General features: G+C 42.6%; 1 protein-coding gene across 6 annotated transcripts in view; it reads right to left on the bottom strand.

Annotated features, from left to right (window-relative positions):
• Positions 1-16,662, bottom strand: part of OCRL (OCRL inositol polyphosphate-5-phosphatase) — a 65,147-nt gene that overhangs the window by 23,954 nt on the left and 24,531 nt on the right. For all 6 annotated transcript variants that reach the window (XM_085007281.1, XM_085007277.1, XM_085007279.1 and 3 more), the window contains 11 exons: positions 12,845-12,955; positions 12,371-12,457; positions 11,298-11,418; positions 11,048-11,209; positions 9,714-9,815; positions 8,563-8,677; positions 7,321-7,437; positions 7,029-7,216; positions 4,363-4,474; positions 2,640-2,749; positions 652-787 (listed from right to left, as the gene is read on the bottom strand). In XM_085007281.1, the coding sequence (XP_084863407.1) occupies positions 652-787; positions 2,640-2,749; positions 4,363-4,474; positions 7,029-7,216; positions 7,321-7,437; positions 8,563-8,677; positions 9,714-9,815; positions 11,048-11,209; positions 11,298-11,386 (1,131 nt within the window). In that variant the 5' untranslated portion in view covers positions 11,387-11,418; positions 12,371-12,457; positions 12,845-12,955. The remainder of the gene's footprint in view (positions 1-651; positions 788-2,639; positions 2,750-4,362; positions 4,475-7,028; positions 7,217-7,320; positions 7,438-8,562; positions 8,678-9,713; positions 9,816-11,047; positions 11,210-11,297; positions 11,419-12,370; positions 12,458-12,844; positions 12,956-16,662) is intronic.

Raw genomic sequence — 16,662 nt, 5'->3', positions numbered from 1 at the left:
CATCAACAGGAGCCCAAGACATAACCTGCATGCTAATAACACACAGCTATAAAATACAATGGGAAAACAACAACTTTACTTGCAATAGAAACCAAAAATAAATAAATAATTGGCCATCAATCCGGTGGGGATGCAATAGAGTTAAAGAGAAATTTAAAACCTGTGCTCCTGGATGGGAAGACTTCACTGTCTTAGTTAGCAGGACTAATAAATATGCCTCTTAAGGTTATATACACATTATGCTGTATTCTGACCAGTGTGTGCCTTTGCTCCTGCTGTCCCCAGCCCTCCACCTGGAACCTCTCTCCCGCTGCTTTTTCTCCCTACTATCTTTCTGATAAGAAGCTGTTCATCCTTTAAAACCTAGCCTTGAACTCCTCTTTATGTATAATGACTTCAGGAGGCTAAAGTTGCTACCCAGCCCTTACGCAACATGAGAAACATGTGCATCACTAAAAGGACTAGCACGTTAAGAGCCATGTGGACAGCACAGGAGGGTCAAGGGCACTAACTTCTCAATGCCGCAAACGATTATTTGGTTATGGAAACATTTATGGCTCGCTGAATTACTGATCCATTTTGAGTCTAAATAACAGCTCTAAGAATAGATACTTAACACACAAATAAATGAACGCATGAACAAGAGTTTACCCCAATATGGAAGAGGGCGCTAACAGGCTTGTGGTCACTGGTTTTCAGTTCCATGTGACTCCGGTAATGAAGCTGATTAACATTAATTCCTCTCCAAAGAATTCGGTCACACCAGGCTGGAACCCGACATTTCCCACTGCAAATACAGCAAGGAATTAGAAGGAGGATATATCACAAAAGAACAGAATACCTACCACACTGGTTCAGACTTGAGTCAGGTCCTCTTGTTACATGCTTCTCCTTCCCTAACGACCTCACCTGTTATTTTCTCTACTGCATTGCAAACTCTGTGAGGGGACTGTGTCTGCTTGTTTGGCACTGAATTCCCAGCCCCTTGCACAGTATCTGATGCAAAGTAGGTGCTCAATGAGTAGTTATTTAATGAATGAATAAGCAGTGCTCCCATGATTGGACTAAATCTTCAACAATGTTGCCCCAGGGGGAAAATATAATAGCGCCTTCTTAAAATACCCTCAGAAGGGGGCAGGATTATATTCAGAACATTTACTCTTCATTTGCTCTATCAACTGCAATGACACTTTGCAACACATAGATAACTAAATAAAATCTAAAAAGCCAATCCTATATTCCTAGACTGGGCTTAATTGCTAGAGATGGGTAATAGTAGAGATTTTGTTAAATCTGGACTTTTATGGACAAGCCTAGCTTCCTCAAATGAAGAGGTGCTAACATCTAAGCATGCAAGTTTGAACACATAACAACCCATAAGAACAGCAAGGGTAGGAAAAAAAAAGCCTAGTCATCACACTGTTAAAATAAGCAACACCTGTGCACCTGATCCAGGCAGTGACACAAATAAAGTTCTTGTCAGTAGCTCTTCAGCTGACTCTGAAGCCAGGTGAGTGGAAGAAACAAGGCAAGGCAATGTGTCCAAGATCTGTCAGAGGCACTTTCACTTGCCCAGCAGCTCCCTCAGGGGACAGGGATACAGACCCCTCCTCACCCTGCCCTAGCGCTCTCAAAGTCTAAAGAAGCCGAATAGGCCTAGGGATTCTCTTTTTCAAACGTGTGGGCTCAGCCAGCTAGGAAACCACAGGAAACAAAGAAATGGCAGGAAGAAGACAGTCACCAGGAACGTACTGACGTGGGCACTTTACTAGGGGGTGGTCAGGAAATCAAAGGAACCCCATGACAGGGACCCTCAGCTTTCTCCAGCAGTTATGGAGGTTAGGGCCCAGGCACCAATATTTTCTTCTTTTTTTTTAAGGATTCTAAGACTTCATTTATTTTTTTGTTACAGTTGATTTACAATGTTCTGTCAACTTCTGCTGTACATATATATATGAAATCTTTTTCTCACATTATCCTCCAACACGTTCCATCACAAGTGACTGGATACAGTTCCCTGTGCTATATACAGCAGGATCTCATTGCTTATCCACTCCAAATGCAACAGTTTGCATCTACTAACCCAGTCCATCCCACTCCCTCCTCTCCCCTTTGGCAAGGGGAGAGGTCTGTTCTCCATGTCCATGAGTTTGTTTCTTCTCTGTAAATAGGTTCGTGTGCAGGCACCGGTATTTTTAAAGATCCTCTAAGATATTCTAAGGTGTACTCCAGATCGAGAACCACTGGGCTGGAAGAACATTTCGTGGTGCTTTGTTGTCACCTCTGGTATCCTGAGTAGAGTTGTGAAACAGTTTGGAAAAGAGCCAGAATAGGGCAGTGGATAAGGAAATTGGGGCAAGGTCAGGAGGGCAAAAGTCTGAGCCAGTCTGCTGAGGTGGCAAGAAGGCGCTGCAGGCAGCCCATAAAACTTCCACAGCCTGACAGGACAGTTCAAACTGGCCTAAGTTCACCTGTGAGGACACCTGAAGTAAAAACTCTTTTGTAATAGCACTGAGCCACTAGGTTTTTAGATCTGCTTCTGGCAAGATCTAAAAACTTCCCAGCTATTCATCAATACCGAGGGAGAGAAATAAGATCAGGCCTTAACCTATCCCAGGAAGAGGTTCCTGTTATTTTACCTGGAATCCCATCGGTCTGTTTTAGAGTCATACTTATAAGTAGGGATAAACTTGATGTCCCCTTCCATGAAGTCGGCAAAAGCTTTTTTCTGTGTACGCTGAATATTTAGCTAGAGATAGAAAAAAGTATCACATAAGCAGGGTAGCACCATGTCAATATAAGTGATGATCACATTGATCAGCCATTTCTCTAGGTTCTGTATGTCTGAACAACTGTCAGAGTACATACAAGCAATTTCCATGCCTTATGAATTAAATTCTGACATTCCTACAGCATCTAAACTCACCCACAGATAGGATGCTACTAGTGAGCACATCACTAATTTTTTTTTTTTATCACTGATAATGCTCAGGGTAAAAAGGAAAAATGAAACTGAGTAACCCTAAGTTCCTTGACGGGAACACACAATTTTGGTTTTTTTTCCTTTTGCTTTTTATGGCCGAAACCGCAGCATACAGAGGTTCCCAGGCTAGGGGTCTAATCAGAGCTAGAGCTGTCAGCCTACGCCACAGCCACAGCAATGCGGGATCCGAGCTGCATCTGTGACTTACACCACAGCTCACAGCAACGCCAGGCCCTTAACCCACTGAGCGAGGCCAGGGATCAAACCCACACCCTCATGGTTCCTAGTCGGATTCGCTTCTGCTGCGCCACAATGGGAACTCGCAGCACAATTTTAATTTAAAAACAAAAGCACACAAATGTTGAATGGGTAATTCCAAAAGCCAAATACAGTGAATAGTTACAGATGATTTTGAAAGTTATCGTCACTCAAATATTTTTATCAGAATTATGTAAGATTCAGAACTTATTCCAATTGTACCCCTTCTGGAGGCGGGACAGAGGAAGAAATACAAGGTTAGCCTGCCAACTTCGATGTGAAGGTGGGCACAGCCAAGAAAAGCTCACTGTAAAAATCATTCTTCTGCAAAACACCAGAATTCTCACTATGTCTGAAGGTCAAAAGTCTCACATGAGGATTTAAGACATTCAAATCAAGTTGAAATATTTTCTTCCCTCAATAAGAAGCATTCACTTTTAGCAGCCGGTATCCATATGCTGAAGTGAAAATTCAAGTCCTGTGCCAGGATCCCAGGCAAATTCATAGAAAACTAGGTTCCTGAATATCAAGTTTTATATAAATGTTACCAAATCAATGCTTCTCCCACAGGTTTTTAACATCTATAAGCCAGCTAGCCCCAATTTCTCCATCAGCTCCCATTAGACCACAGTTTGTGGTATTTGTCCCAGACAAATTTCTCCTCTATGCTTCCCAACCCCGTCACAGGGCCTCCCTCTTTTACCTCCAAGCTGTTGCTAAGCCTGCCAAGGAATCATAGAGCAGCTTTTCCTGTTCCATCTGCCAAACCACATCAACAGAGCTGAAGGCCCACTTCCTCCAGGAAGTGTTCTCCAATTAACCCACCCATTCTCCAATTCGTTTATATAAATCTCTGAAATCTCTTCGTGATAAAGACTTAGTGAATAAGTGTTATATTGACTTTTCATCACCAAAATTGTCTGCCCTCCTCCCATCCAAGCACTTAAGAACAGCACTACAAACCTTGTGTGTATTCACTACATCACTATTCGCAATGTTTTCCCAAGGCAATGAGACCTTTCCATCTACTTCTACAGTACGATATGCCTCTCATGGGTCTAACTCATAAACCCAACGACTTTATCTGCTCTCTAGGAAAGTTCTTGTAAAAATTTACTTACCTGGTCAAATTTCAAAAGTCTGTGAAGGTCATTCTTGTTTATAAGACTCTTCACTTCATTGGCATCAGGCATGCAAAGCCTGTAGTTCAAATCTCCCAACCAGATGACAACACTGAGGATCAAGAAATACATGAAGAAAAGTAGCAGTAGTTAGCATAAGCATCAATTGGACGAGAATGGAGAGAACAACATCGGGTAGAGTACTGACAGGCATTCATTTATCACTATCTGCCAAGGACAGCTGTAACTGTCCTTTGGGGGCAAGGACTCTCAACCCCCGAGAGGGACTAGGCAGAGCAGGAGGACAGGTGCTCCACACTTGGGGAATAGAGACAGTGAAATCCAGCATACGTGTGTGATTCAGAAGCAAAGGAGTTAACTGCCTGGGAGAAGCATGTAGCTGGACTAGCTTCAAAATTTTGCCTGGCTGCTTGCCAGGTCTCTAGGGGAAGAGAATCTGAACGTTTTCTGCCTCTCCGAGCCCTGATGTTCTGCAGGCTCTCCACTAAGGTCTGCATGGTCTGAATGGCAGCTCGCTCAGGCAGGGCCCACCAGCAAACGTAGGTCTGGGGCTTTCTGCTGTAGCCCGTCTGTCTACTCCTGCCCCCAATCCACGGTTCAAGTCCCAGGCAGGAAGGAGAATGACGAGCTCTGACAGCCTTGGGCTCCCAGTCACAGCAACAGGCCCCTAGGTGGGCTGAGACCCACAGGGGAGACCCTGAAATTATCACATCCAAATGGGTTCTGTGGTGAGCTATCTCAAGCTCCAAGTGGGTCTCTTTGCCAACCTTAAATGCAAACATGGAATTTAAGGAATCCTCGGTACATAAATGTAAGGAACTTCCGGGCCACTTTATGACCACTGGTGCAGGATCTTGTTTTACCACCGTGAACCAGAATTCCATATGATCCTAATTGCTGAGACACTATGGAAACTGGCCAGCCTCACCACCTCTCCCTTCTCTTTCCTCAATTACCCGACTCTCTACTGATTCTAATACCACCAAATTATCTTTTGTTTTCTTACTAATTCACATCTAGAACCACTTATTCCAAATCTCATCACCCTCTCAGAATTTCAATTACTAGTATTAATTTCCTTATAGCTCATCATTTTCTGCCAACAATCTATTCCTCGACTGATTTCTGTTTTTATTCTTATTAAGTCACATTCTTCACTAACCTTTCATATCATCCTTTGGTGTCTTTACATCTCCATGGCCCCTATTCTTTTTTTTTTTTTTTTTTTTTAGGGCCACACCTCGGCATACGGAGGTTCCCAGGCTAGGGGTCAACTGGAGTTGCAGCTGCCGGCCTACTCTGCAGCCACAGCCACGTGGGATCCGAGCCACATCTGCAACCTACACCACAGCTTATGGCAATGCCAGATCCTTAACCCACTGAGCGAGGCCAGTGTCCAAGCCCGTGTCCTCATGGATACTAGTTGGGTTTGTTATTGCTGAACCACAATGGGAACTTCTCATGGCCCCTATTCTTAATCATACACAGCCAGTAAAAAGAATTATGTAGATCTATATTTACTGGTTTGGAAAGAGAGTCACAATAAATTGGGTAATACAGTCTTTTATAATGAGTATGTGTGAGAAAAATCTAGAAAATCACTATTCAAAAGAAATACAACACATTTCACTAATTTACAATCTTCTAGTAGCTGTATAAAACAAGTGAAAATAACTAATAATGAATTTCATTTAACTCAATATATCCAAAATTTGTCATTTCAACATGTAATCAATATTAAAAAATTGAGATATTTCACATATTTTCCCTACTAATTTCAGTGTAGGGTTTATGCTCACAGCACATCCCAGTTTGGACCAGCTACTTTCAAGTGCCCAACAGCCACCTATGGCTACTGGCTGTCATACTGGACAGCATAGATCTAGAAGGATACACACTGAATTGTTGACAATGGTTTTCTTTGGAGCGAGAGACTGGCCAAGGAGAGTAGAGATAAGAAATGAGAAATTTTTTGGAGTTCCTGCCATGGCACAGTGGGTTAAGAATCTAACTGCGGCAGCTTGGGTGGCTGTGGAGGCATGAGTTTGATCTCCAGCCTGACACAGTGAGTTAAATGATCTGGTGTTGCTGCAGCTGCAGCAGAGTCACAGCTGTGGCTCAGATGCAATCCCTGGCCTGGGAACTTTCATATGCCATGGGTGTGGCCATTAAAAAAATGAGGGATTTTTTACTCTTCCTTTTACTATATTTGTGACAACCATCTCTATTTTATAATAAAAATAATAAAAAACTGACTTCAATAGGGAGTTCTCTTGTGGCACAGTGGGTTAAGGATCTGGCACTGTCACTGCAATGGCTTGGGTGGCTGCTTTGGCAGGAGTTCGATTCCTGGCCCAGTAACGTCCACATGCTGCAGGTGCGGCCAATAAAAACTAAAGCTGACTCCTATTGACTGACAGACCCCCTCCGCCATTACTCTAGATGCCCACTTATGTGCTTTCCTCTGACAGCAAATCTAATTTCCAATTCAATGTATCTGCTATTCCTCCAAAAGAACCCTCTTCTTCGTGACTCCAATACCTAAACAGTAATCTCTCACTCCTCACATTTCTATAGTTTCTCTCTCCATTTCAATCTCTTCTCAGCTCCACTATTCAAAGGCTAACGGAAACTTAACCACTCACTCGTGTTTCATGATGTTCAGCTGTGGGAAGGTCTGATTTGGGACCACAAAACTCATTCGTGCACAGATGTCCTTATAATCTTGATTTCTTCTCTCAAAGTCCTCCACATGGGCAGCCAGGTGGGAATTGACAATGCAAAAGGTAGTGTTGTGAAACACAAATCTCACAGCAACCCCACCTTTGTTTCCCTGTTAGCAAGAGTAATTACTCACAGTTAGTACAAAGATACAACTAGCACCTGAACTTCACAGGGTCATAAGTCATAATCGAGCTCAGGTCCAAAGTAACTCACCATCTTCCCCATGATTCCAGTTCCAACTGTTTCTTTAGCAACATCACGGATATATGGCCACTGATCCTTTCGGGCAAATATCAGGAGCATCATCCCAACAAGGCGGACTACTTGAACCTATGGGTTCCAGGGATTTAGAACAGTTTTGTGTTAACACTCCTCTTTGCCATAACTAGTTCTCCACCAAGATATAACCATGCCCCAATCTGAATCTAAATACTCTTAATTTCCTAGTGGACCCCTTGAAGAGGCGATGAAACTTCCCTGGGACAGCTCTAATCTGGCTTGGACCAGTAAAAGTTAAAAGTCTTTGAGGACAATGAATATACTCAGCTCTAGATTCATTGTTTTCGTCACCTTTAGCCTACCATGGTAGGCAGCATTAACAACTCAGTTAACAAAGAGAAAGCCTCCATCCCATTTTGTTCCTTCTGCTTCTCCTTCCTAGTTTGTGATGTACTGTCTCCTAAGAAATTAAAATTTATAAAATAGCAATCCTTTTTACTTGGATTATTTTTTTAAAATTTTGATTAAGTCTGTGAACCAGAGTTAGAAATATGTCTGAAACAAGTATTAAGCAGGGACCTATATGAGAGGAATAACATTTCAAGAGTCTTATTACCTATGTCAGCTTTTAGATGATGCAGAAGAAAATTACTTAGGTCATGACTCCTTTTAAAGGGCTTGGTATGGTAGCCTGTAATTAAAGTAATTCTTCTGGTAGCCTCTACCACGTGCCTTCTAAAGACCAACAAATTGGCCCACCCTGCGAAAGTCAACTCTACTCTTGACTTACAACCAAATTTAAAGCTCATTTAAATTCCACAACACTCCTGTTCTTGCTCCAATTCCAAAGCATATCCTATGCATCAACATGCTTCAAACTGCTTTTCTTTAAAGCATCCAGTCTAACCATGGCAGTGAACACTTTCAATTTTAAACTCTTACTGCACAAATCATTTACCTTACATGACATCATTTGAGTTAATTATTGTTATGAGAACAATAAAATTCTTCTTTTCTCCTAAAAGTTATCTAAGCAATGAAACTATAGGCTCAGGAAACTTAGAGGGATTTTTTTTTCTACGAAATAGGAATAAAAAAGATTAGTCTGTCCTATTACTATACATAGGGTATAATTCAATTAAATCATTATTTTGGAACAAGGTATAGATAACAGAATTAACTTCTAGTGAGTTCTGCTTAGTCGTATTCTAAAAAAGACAATTAAATGTGGCTTACTTTCTTATACTTGGCTTTGGAATGCAAACCTCTCTCCACAGCCAAAGACCACTCTTGTTCCTTCACAGATTCAAAGTAGAAAAAGGCTTCGGTGCTCAAGTCTAACTCTTGGAATCTGAGAAAACAGGATGATGTGAGACCTACACACATCCCATAATTATCTCTATTTCCTGTTCTATTTTCTGAGACGTTAGGTGAAAAAAGGAATGGGAGAGAGAGAAATTTTATAGAACTGCTCTGCTGACTTAGGTGATCATTACTGACAAGCAGCTTTCTTTTCAAAAGACTCCCCTAGGAATTCCTGTTGTGGCGCAGTGGAAACGAATCCGACTAGTATCCATGAGGATGCAGGTTCGATCCCTGGCCTTACTCAGTGGGTTAAGCATCTGGTGTTGCTGTGGCTGTGGTGTAGGCCAGCAGCTGTAGCTCCGATTCGACCCCTAGCCTGGGAACCTCCATATGCTTTGAGTTTGGCTATAAAAAGCAAAAAAGAAAAGAAAAGAAAAGACTCCCCGACAATTATATGCATAAGCTATGTAAAACACAAACCAAAAAACCTCCACGGGGGTAAAGTTGAGCTTTGCTTATATATCCTAGGAATAGTCACTATTAGAATTAACCTCAGGGAGTTCCCGTCGTGGTGCAGTGGTTAACGAATCCGACTAGGAACCATGAGGTTGCGGGTTCGGTCCCTGCCCTTGCTCAGTGGGTTAACGATCTGGCGTTGCTGTGAGCTGTGGTGTAGGTTGCAGACTCGGCTCCCGCGTTGCTGTGGCTCTGGTGTAGGCCGGTGACTACAGCTCCGATTGGACCCCTAGCCTGGGAACCTCCATATGCCGCAGGAGCGGCCCAAGAAATAGCAAAAAAAATAAATAAAAATAAAAAATAAAAAAAAAGAATTAATCTCAGGTCTCAGTTTCTATGAATAAGATAGTTTTCTATGGGTTTTGAGAGGACTCGAGGCTTCCTTACACCACTTTCGGCCTCTGTTCCGTTATGATCTCACAAATTTGAACCACAAGTTAACTCTCACATACAGTCTACAGTAGGTTTTTATAAATAGTTTTTTTTTTTTAAGAAAAGGAAGGCAAAAGTCACATCAACTAACACCAAACATACAGCCAAAATGAAATTCCAGACATGTATTTTACCCAATGCAGTAGATATCAGGAGGATTCGGATCACAGTTCAGCCAAGGTTCTAACCCACTGTCTGGAGACTGGCCATTCACGTTCCAAGTTCCAACAAAAAATCTAATACATAATACCAAAAAATAATTTAAAAACAAAGGTCAAGTGTGAACCAATGGAAAGTCTCTCATCACTTCTATACAAGGGTATGTTCACAATCAGCCAACATGATTTCTCCAACTGTTTTGCCACACACACAAAAACCCCCTCTTGCATGTAGAACACAAAGGCAGTGGGATTATTCTTTTGAAATTTTATATCAGGTAAACCTACAGAAAGGAACCAAGTTTCTATTTTAAAAACACACATTTAATTGCTCTATCACATTTCCTTTCAATTAAATTCCACCCAAATTCATACTTAAAGGGAGAGCATGTTTTTGGGAAAGAGGTATCTTCATGCTGTAAGGATGTCTAATATGGATAATTGTTCCATAAGGAGCTGTAGTTAAATCCAAAAACTCACTTCCCGAAGGATTACAAAGACATCTGTGTAGGAAATTCTGTTGAGACAGATATAGTATTAAGAGGGAAAGCAGAAGGGAAAAATCATGACTGTCTTAACTGTTTACATACAAATATAAGCATCATGGGGAATCTGAAGAACTGGAGGTTTCAGCATAGGGATATAGTTATGACTGAATTAGAATAAATGAGGCATAATAGAATAGCAGATGGGACTGGAATCTTGGACTAAAAGGGTACATGCTGTTCGCAAATAACGAAGAAAAGTGTTGCTGCTTTACACATTGGGATACATGCTACACCGTGCCACACCACACACAGAGGGTCCAGAAAAGAGGATATCAACAAGTAAATAGGAAATGAAAAATATAACAGAGGAAAGAATCCAAGATAGACCTCTCAATCAAGAGGACTGGCTGAGACTTCCTTTACTAACTTCCCAAAGTAAATTAAGGTCTAGGGGTAATGGTACACTTAATTTTCCGATATTGGTAAGGAGAAATTCAGCAGGTCAGATAAGATAAACACACCTGCTTATGGAGACAATTCTCTATCACATGTGAGCTTGCATCAGTTCTCTAAGAGTGGACAGAAACATCAGATGTGGTATCCTTAGTCATTAGAAAATCCAAGGGAAATTGTGGCATTTGCATTATTTTGGAAATGTATGTTATTGATCAGCATAAAGACAGGGGCCTGAGTCAGCTCACCATTCCTTTTCACTATACTCTGATTCTTAATTAAGCTACTTAAACTAATACCTTAAATACCAAAAGCCCATTTTCTGCTATAACTACTACTTTTCAGCCTCAGTAAGTAAAAGAGACTAACTTGAAAGTCTGAATGTCGACATATTCTTTCTCTCGCTTTGCCAGGATGTGTTTGATGAGACCCTCCCGCTGCCCAGACTGGGTGTTTGGTACAAACAGCTTCCTCATGGTGTCGGTCACTTTGGGCTGTTCCTTGTTAGAAGCTTCTTTTTCACGTGGAAGCCTAGCAAATAAATGAGGGATTCAAAAGTGAAATTGCCTTACACAGGAAAGTCTCCCACATGGGAAACATATTTCAACAAAGGACTTACATTCTATTCCCTGAAGAGGGTGGGGGTGGAGGTTCCCGATGAACCCCTGTAGGTGGATTCTGCAAATTTATTTTCTTGTCCAAATTCATAGATGAAAAATTATCCTCAAATTCAAGAAGCCCTGAAGGACATAAAACCCAGAGTCAAAGGGGGTGAAAGATAACCTCCAACTTATGCAGGATAGACAGGACTTTGCTTTGAGCAATAGTTTTGATCTGATCACTATTTGCTCATTGGTCTCACCAAACACAGAGGTTTAAGAGTAGTGCTAACTTAGATCGGGGAAAGAAGCACATCTATCCCTGAAGCACTGACATATTAACTACAATGATAGTAAGTTACATTAATTTGGAACCTGAATAACAAGAGCTAGCATTTATAATACAGAAGACTTACTAACACAATACCTGGTTGATAGGAAGGGATTATATCATTATTTCACTTAATTGTCACAAAGACCCCATGAGACACATACTATCAAAAATCTTCCTATGGGGGAGTTCCTACTGTGGCTCAGTGATAAAGAACCCAGCCAGTTTCCATGAGGATGCGGGTTCGATCCCTGGCCTGGCTCAGTGGGTTAAGGCTGTGATGTAGGTCACAGATGCAGCTTGGAGCCCGTGTTGCTGTGGCTGTGGGGTAGGCTGGCAGCTGCAGCTCCAATATGACACCTAGTCTGGGAACTTCCATATGCCACGGCTGTGGCCCTAAAAAGCAAAAAAAAAAAAAAAAAAATCCTATGTTCTAGAAAAAGAACAGAAGCGCAGAGTTGTCAAAGTAATTTGACCTAGGTCATGTAACTAGTAAGTCAGAGAACTGGGATTCAAACCCAGGCAGTCTGGCCTTGGAGGCTGCACTTTTTAGCTCTCTGCTAATAAGCTGGCTCCCAAAGAGCCACAGAAAGGATCAGGAGTGGAGTGAACACGAGTCAGTGGGCACTGACTCATTAAACCACTCTATAGGTGAAGGTATCTGATACTGACATAAATTCACATTATTTTATCCTCCCTGATAAAATCTATTGGCTCTGCAATGATCACAGCAACCAGGGGGGAAAAGAATCTTCTCAGTACCTGAAAACACAGTTTTGTCCTTAGTTTCCAATTTCTGGTACCAGCTGGATGAGTCCTTTTGCTCTGGAACAAGAAGTTGTGACTGTGCTGGAGAGAAAAGGGTCATGGTCAGAAACTGAGGAGCCCTCCATTGAAAGGACTTTACTATAACCAAAGGCCATTCACTCAGCACTCCTTAAGTGCAGAGCCCAGGGCCCTTCCCGAATACAAAGGAAGAGACTAATATCCGAGGAGGATTATAGTCTGCAGTAGGTTTTCCAAGACATAAAACTGAAGATTCTGGGAACTGACTCAGTATCCTTAAAGCTGGACAGACTTATTCCTTAACCTATCCATGGGTTCATTCCTAAAGGAAAAAAAAAAAAAATCGCCTATCAAGGTTTAAAGGGTGAGGTACTTTGCTACGGGCCACTTGCCTCTATAGAACATGTCCCAGTCAAAGAGTAGAAAGAAAACTGCTGAATCTTGAGTTACCTTCCTGAGCAGCAAGGACCTCTGAGAGAAACTTCAAACAGTGTTCCTCATCAGGGATTTCAAAGCGGCGCTCTCTGGTCCAGTCCCCTTGAACCCGAATTTTGCAGCCACCTAAAAAGAATGGAGATCCACACACATACAGCTACGGAATATAATGCTTTCTTGGGGTCATGTTTTTAATTTACCAATTTAATAGGAGGAAGGTCCAGATTACAAATATTCTACTTCTTCCTACCTCTAATGTAGGAAGCATGCCTATAAGATCAAGTGATTCGGTGTGGTGGGGATGCTGGAGGCAGTGCAGAGAGGAAAATCTAACGGAGGCTCATCAACTGTATAAACGAGCAGCCCAATGCAGCGATATGACATGTACTGAAATATGGTCTCCTGTGTTCTGACCTATCACTCAGATGTCAACGTCCAAATTCTACCAAAAGATCAAGTCCTCAGCCATCCTCCCCCATCTTCTAGCTGGAAATTCCTACCATTTCAAATCTAAATCATGTAGTAAGAGTCTCTCAAGTGTGAAGGGAAAAATGGAAATAGGATAGTTTGTTCCTAGGTATAGACTGTACCCAGACGACTGAATTTACAAACTAGTTAAACAAGAAAAGCATAATGGGATTGGTTTGAACTAGTCTGACAAGAAGCATCTATAGCTCATTTACCTCAAGTGAAAAAACATATGTCTTGAATAAACTCACAAAAGCAACATAATGACCTATGTCCAGAAGTGGTCTGTTTCAAGTATAGCCAATTGGAAAACAGTATAATTAGAAGCAAAGTTATCTAGGATTTTAGTTTCTTATGTATATAACCTACTGCCTCCCATTTTCTTTTTTTTTCTTTTTTTTTTTTTTTTGTCTTTTTGTTGTTGCTATTTCTTGGGCCGCTCCCGCGGCATATGGAGGTTCCCAGGCTAGGGGTTGAATCGGAGCTGTAGCCACTGGCCTACGCCAGAGCCACAGCAACGCGGGATCCGAGCCGCGTCTGCAACCTACACCACAGCTCACGGCAACGCCGGATCGTTAACCCACTGAGCAAGGGCAGGGACCGAACCCGCAACCTCATGGTTCCTAGTCGGATTCGTTAACCACTGCGCCACGACGGGAACTCCTGCCTCCCATTTTCTAATGCCCTATAGTTATCGTCTGTATCAAATGTCTGGGCGTGGTGATCCAGGAAACCTATGTTCCTGATTATATTCTTATTTTAACTGATTTATTATATATACTGCTTTTTCATGGCCCTGGGAACTATGAGCTCCTTGAGGGCAAGAGGCAAGCTGCACATGCAGGTTATTCAACATAATACTCTCGATGGTCTCCCAGGGTAGTCTGGGACTGAGGGGCTTCTCAGGACTCAGGACTTCGAAAGCTCATCCATCAGTCACTTTTTTGGTAACAATGACATAGACTTCACGGATAGAAGGCATTTAATGACTATCGAACTAGATTCTTTCCCACTGGCAAATAACAATGAGATGAGAAAATGAAATGAAAATCCTAGTTTCTTATGGTAGAAATCCACTTAGAACCTTTGATTCGCTTTTTCTTTGCATTTACTTCAGTTTCCATCTTCACAGACTGAGTGATCAGAAGAGATAAAAATAGAGGAAAAAAACTGAAAAAGAAGGCACCCAAGAGGACCAGTGATGAGAAAATTAATCCACTGTAAGGAGGAGAAAAAAGGAGGCGGCATGAATAAGGACTGTCAATTAGAGCAGCCTTGAAGAGTGGGGAAAACCTCCTTCAGGACAAGCAGTCCTCTCCTCCTCAGATAAATTATATTAAAAGCAGAAAAAAATGCAGAAGAGCAGTTTCTATGTGATAGAAACTGAGAACAAGAACACAAATTCTCGCTCTCCCACAACCCTTAAAAGATAAATTTCAGCAAATACAAAAAAACAAGCTGACCCATTTAATGGATAGAAGAGCCAGAAATTGCTTACAAAATAACACTAGACGCTCTCTCATCGTGTTGCATGGGAAAGAGGACCCAATCTTCTACTCTCCTCCCTCCCAAGCCCCTCTGGGCTCTTTGTCATCAGTAAACCCTCCTCTAGCCTCAGCTTCTCCGCTGGGTACCCCCTGCATCTCTCAGGAGTTCTCAGTAAGGGTGCGTTACAATTACCAGAGGCACTTTGCTTGGGTCCCACCCCAGGCCAATAAAATGGAATCTCTGGGGGTGAAGCCCAGGCACTGAGGGTTTCTAAACACTCCCCGAGGTGATTCTAGTGCATCCACATTGAAAATCCGAGTCACCTGCAAACTGGCTGGCCCCTGAGAGTAGTGCGCCCTCTGCGGCCCTCTGAAGCAGAGGCTATTTATCATCTCTCACACCCTATGTAATTTAAGACTGGTGTCCTTATTTGCCCTAATGGCGTCTCCAGACCATTCGCTCTCCTCCTCCTTCAGGAAAAATTCCTTCTCCTTATAGGCTCAGCCACTGAGCAATGGCAGCTTCTTTCCTTCCTGCCTCCATGAGATCATGTACCATCCTCCCAGAAACTTTGGAATCCGGGGTTCAACACCTGAGACATAAGACTTCCTCTCCACTCACACCCCTGCTTGAATTTTGGGTCCCTTCAAAATTAGCACAGAAAACTCAGCCCCTTCAGCGTCTTCACCCAACAACCTTGTCCCTCCATCTCGGCCACCTACTCCCTCAGTCCCTACTGGGACTGCCTCAGTTACACCCTGGACCTTTCATCATAGAAACACCATCCCCTCAGAAGTCTCTAATATCCCACTCTGAACTGTTACTCCTTCCAGTTTACCTGCTCTTATGGGAACCTCCAGCGTGTTGATCTCTCCACTTTCTCTATCCATTCGTTCCCTCCTGCCTTCACGTGCCTTCTTATCAAAAATATGCCATCTTTTACTCTGCTGCAAAAACCCAGAACTGCCTTACCGCTCTATTCTTCCACAACACCTACCTGGCTAACTCCCAACCCTCAGAAATCCAACTATCTGCCTTCTCTGTATTTATACCTGAGCAGTAAGAGGGAGTAAAAACCACACCACACACACACCCACACCCCATTATAAACTACCTGTTGACCTCAACAGGGGACTCTCTATGATAGGCAGCAATCTAAGGTCCATAGTCAACTAGTTTCCCACAACTATCTGGAACAACTATTCACACCTTCTCATTTATCTTCAATCTTTGGATCCTCCTCTTCTTAAGATCTCTCCTTCCAAACAGACTGCTTTACTTTCAACTTCAGAGGAAATGGAAGCTGTCACACAGAAACTAGCTGTATCTGTACTCCTCTTCTCCCTTCCCTCCTGTTACAAGGAAAAAAAGTCCTCCTAACAAAGGCCACCTTCTCTCTCAATTACAACCCCTTGGATTCTCTTGGGAAGCTTATCCTCACAATCATTCCCTAGACCCCTCTCCCCAATATCTATGACCTCTCTCCCTCACACAGGCTCCCTCCCATCAGCATTAAAATAAACTGTGCTCTAAATCCTCCTCACTTAAAAAACAAAACAGGGGAGTTCCCGTCGTGGCGCAGTGGTTAACGAATCCAACTAGGAACCATGAGGTTGCGGGTTCGGTCCCTGCCCTTGCTCAGTGGGTTAACGATCCGGCGTTGCCGTTAGCTGTGGTGTAGGTTGCAGACTCGGCTCAGATCCCGTGTTGCTGTGGCTCTGGCGTAGGCCGGCGGCTACAGCTCCAATTGGACCCCTAGCCTGGGAACCTCCATATGCCGCGGAAGCAGCACAAAGAAACAGCAAAAAGACAAAAAAAAAAAACAAAAAACAAAACAAAACAAAAAAAACACCTTCCTGAACCCCATATCTCCCTCC

Source organism: Sus scrofa, chromosome X (assembly GCF_054392235.1).
Source record: "Sus scrofa isolate SSC_HxYL_T2T_F1_AM1 chromosome X, Sscrofa_HxYL_maternal_Yorkshire_Landrace_v2.0, whole genome shotgun sequence".
In the NCBI taxonomy this organism is placed as follows: domain Eukaryota; kingdom Metazoa; phylum Chordata; class Mammalia; order Artiodactyla; family Suidae; genus Sus; species Sus scrofa.
The sequence above is the reverse complement of the archived record's forward strand: the minus strand, read 5'-3'. Positions and strand labels throughout refer to the sequence as shown.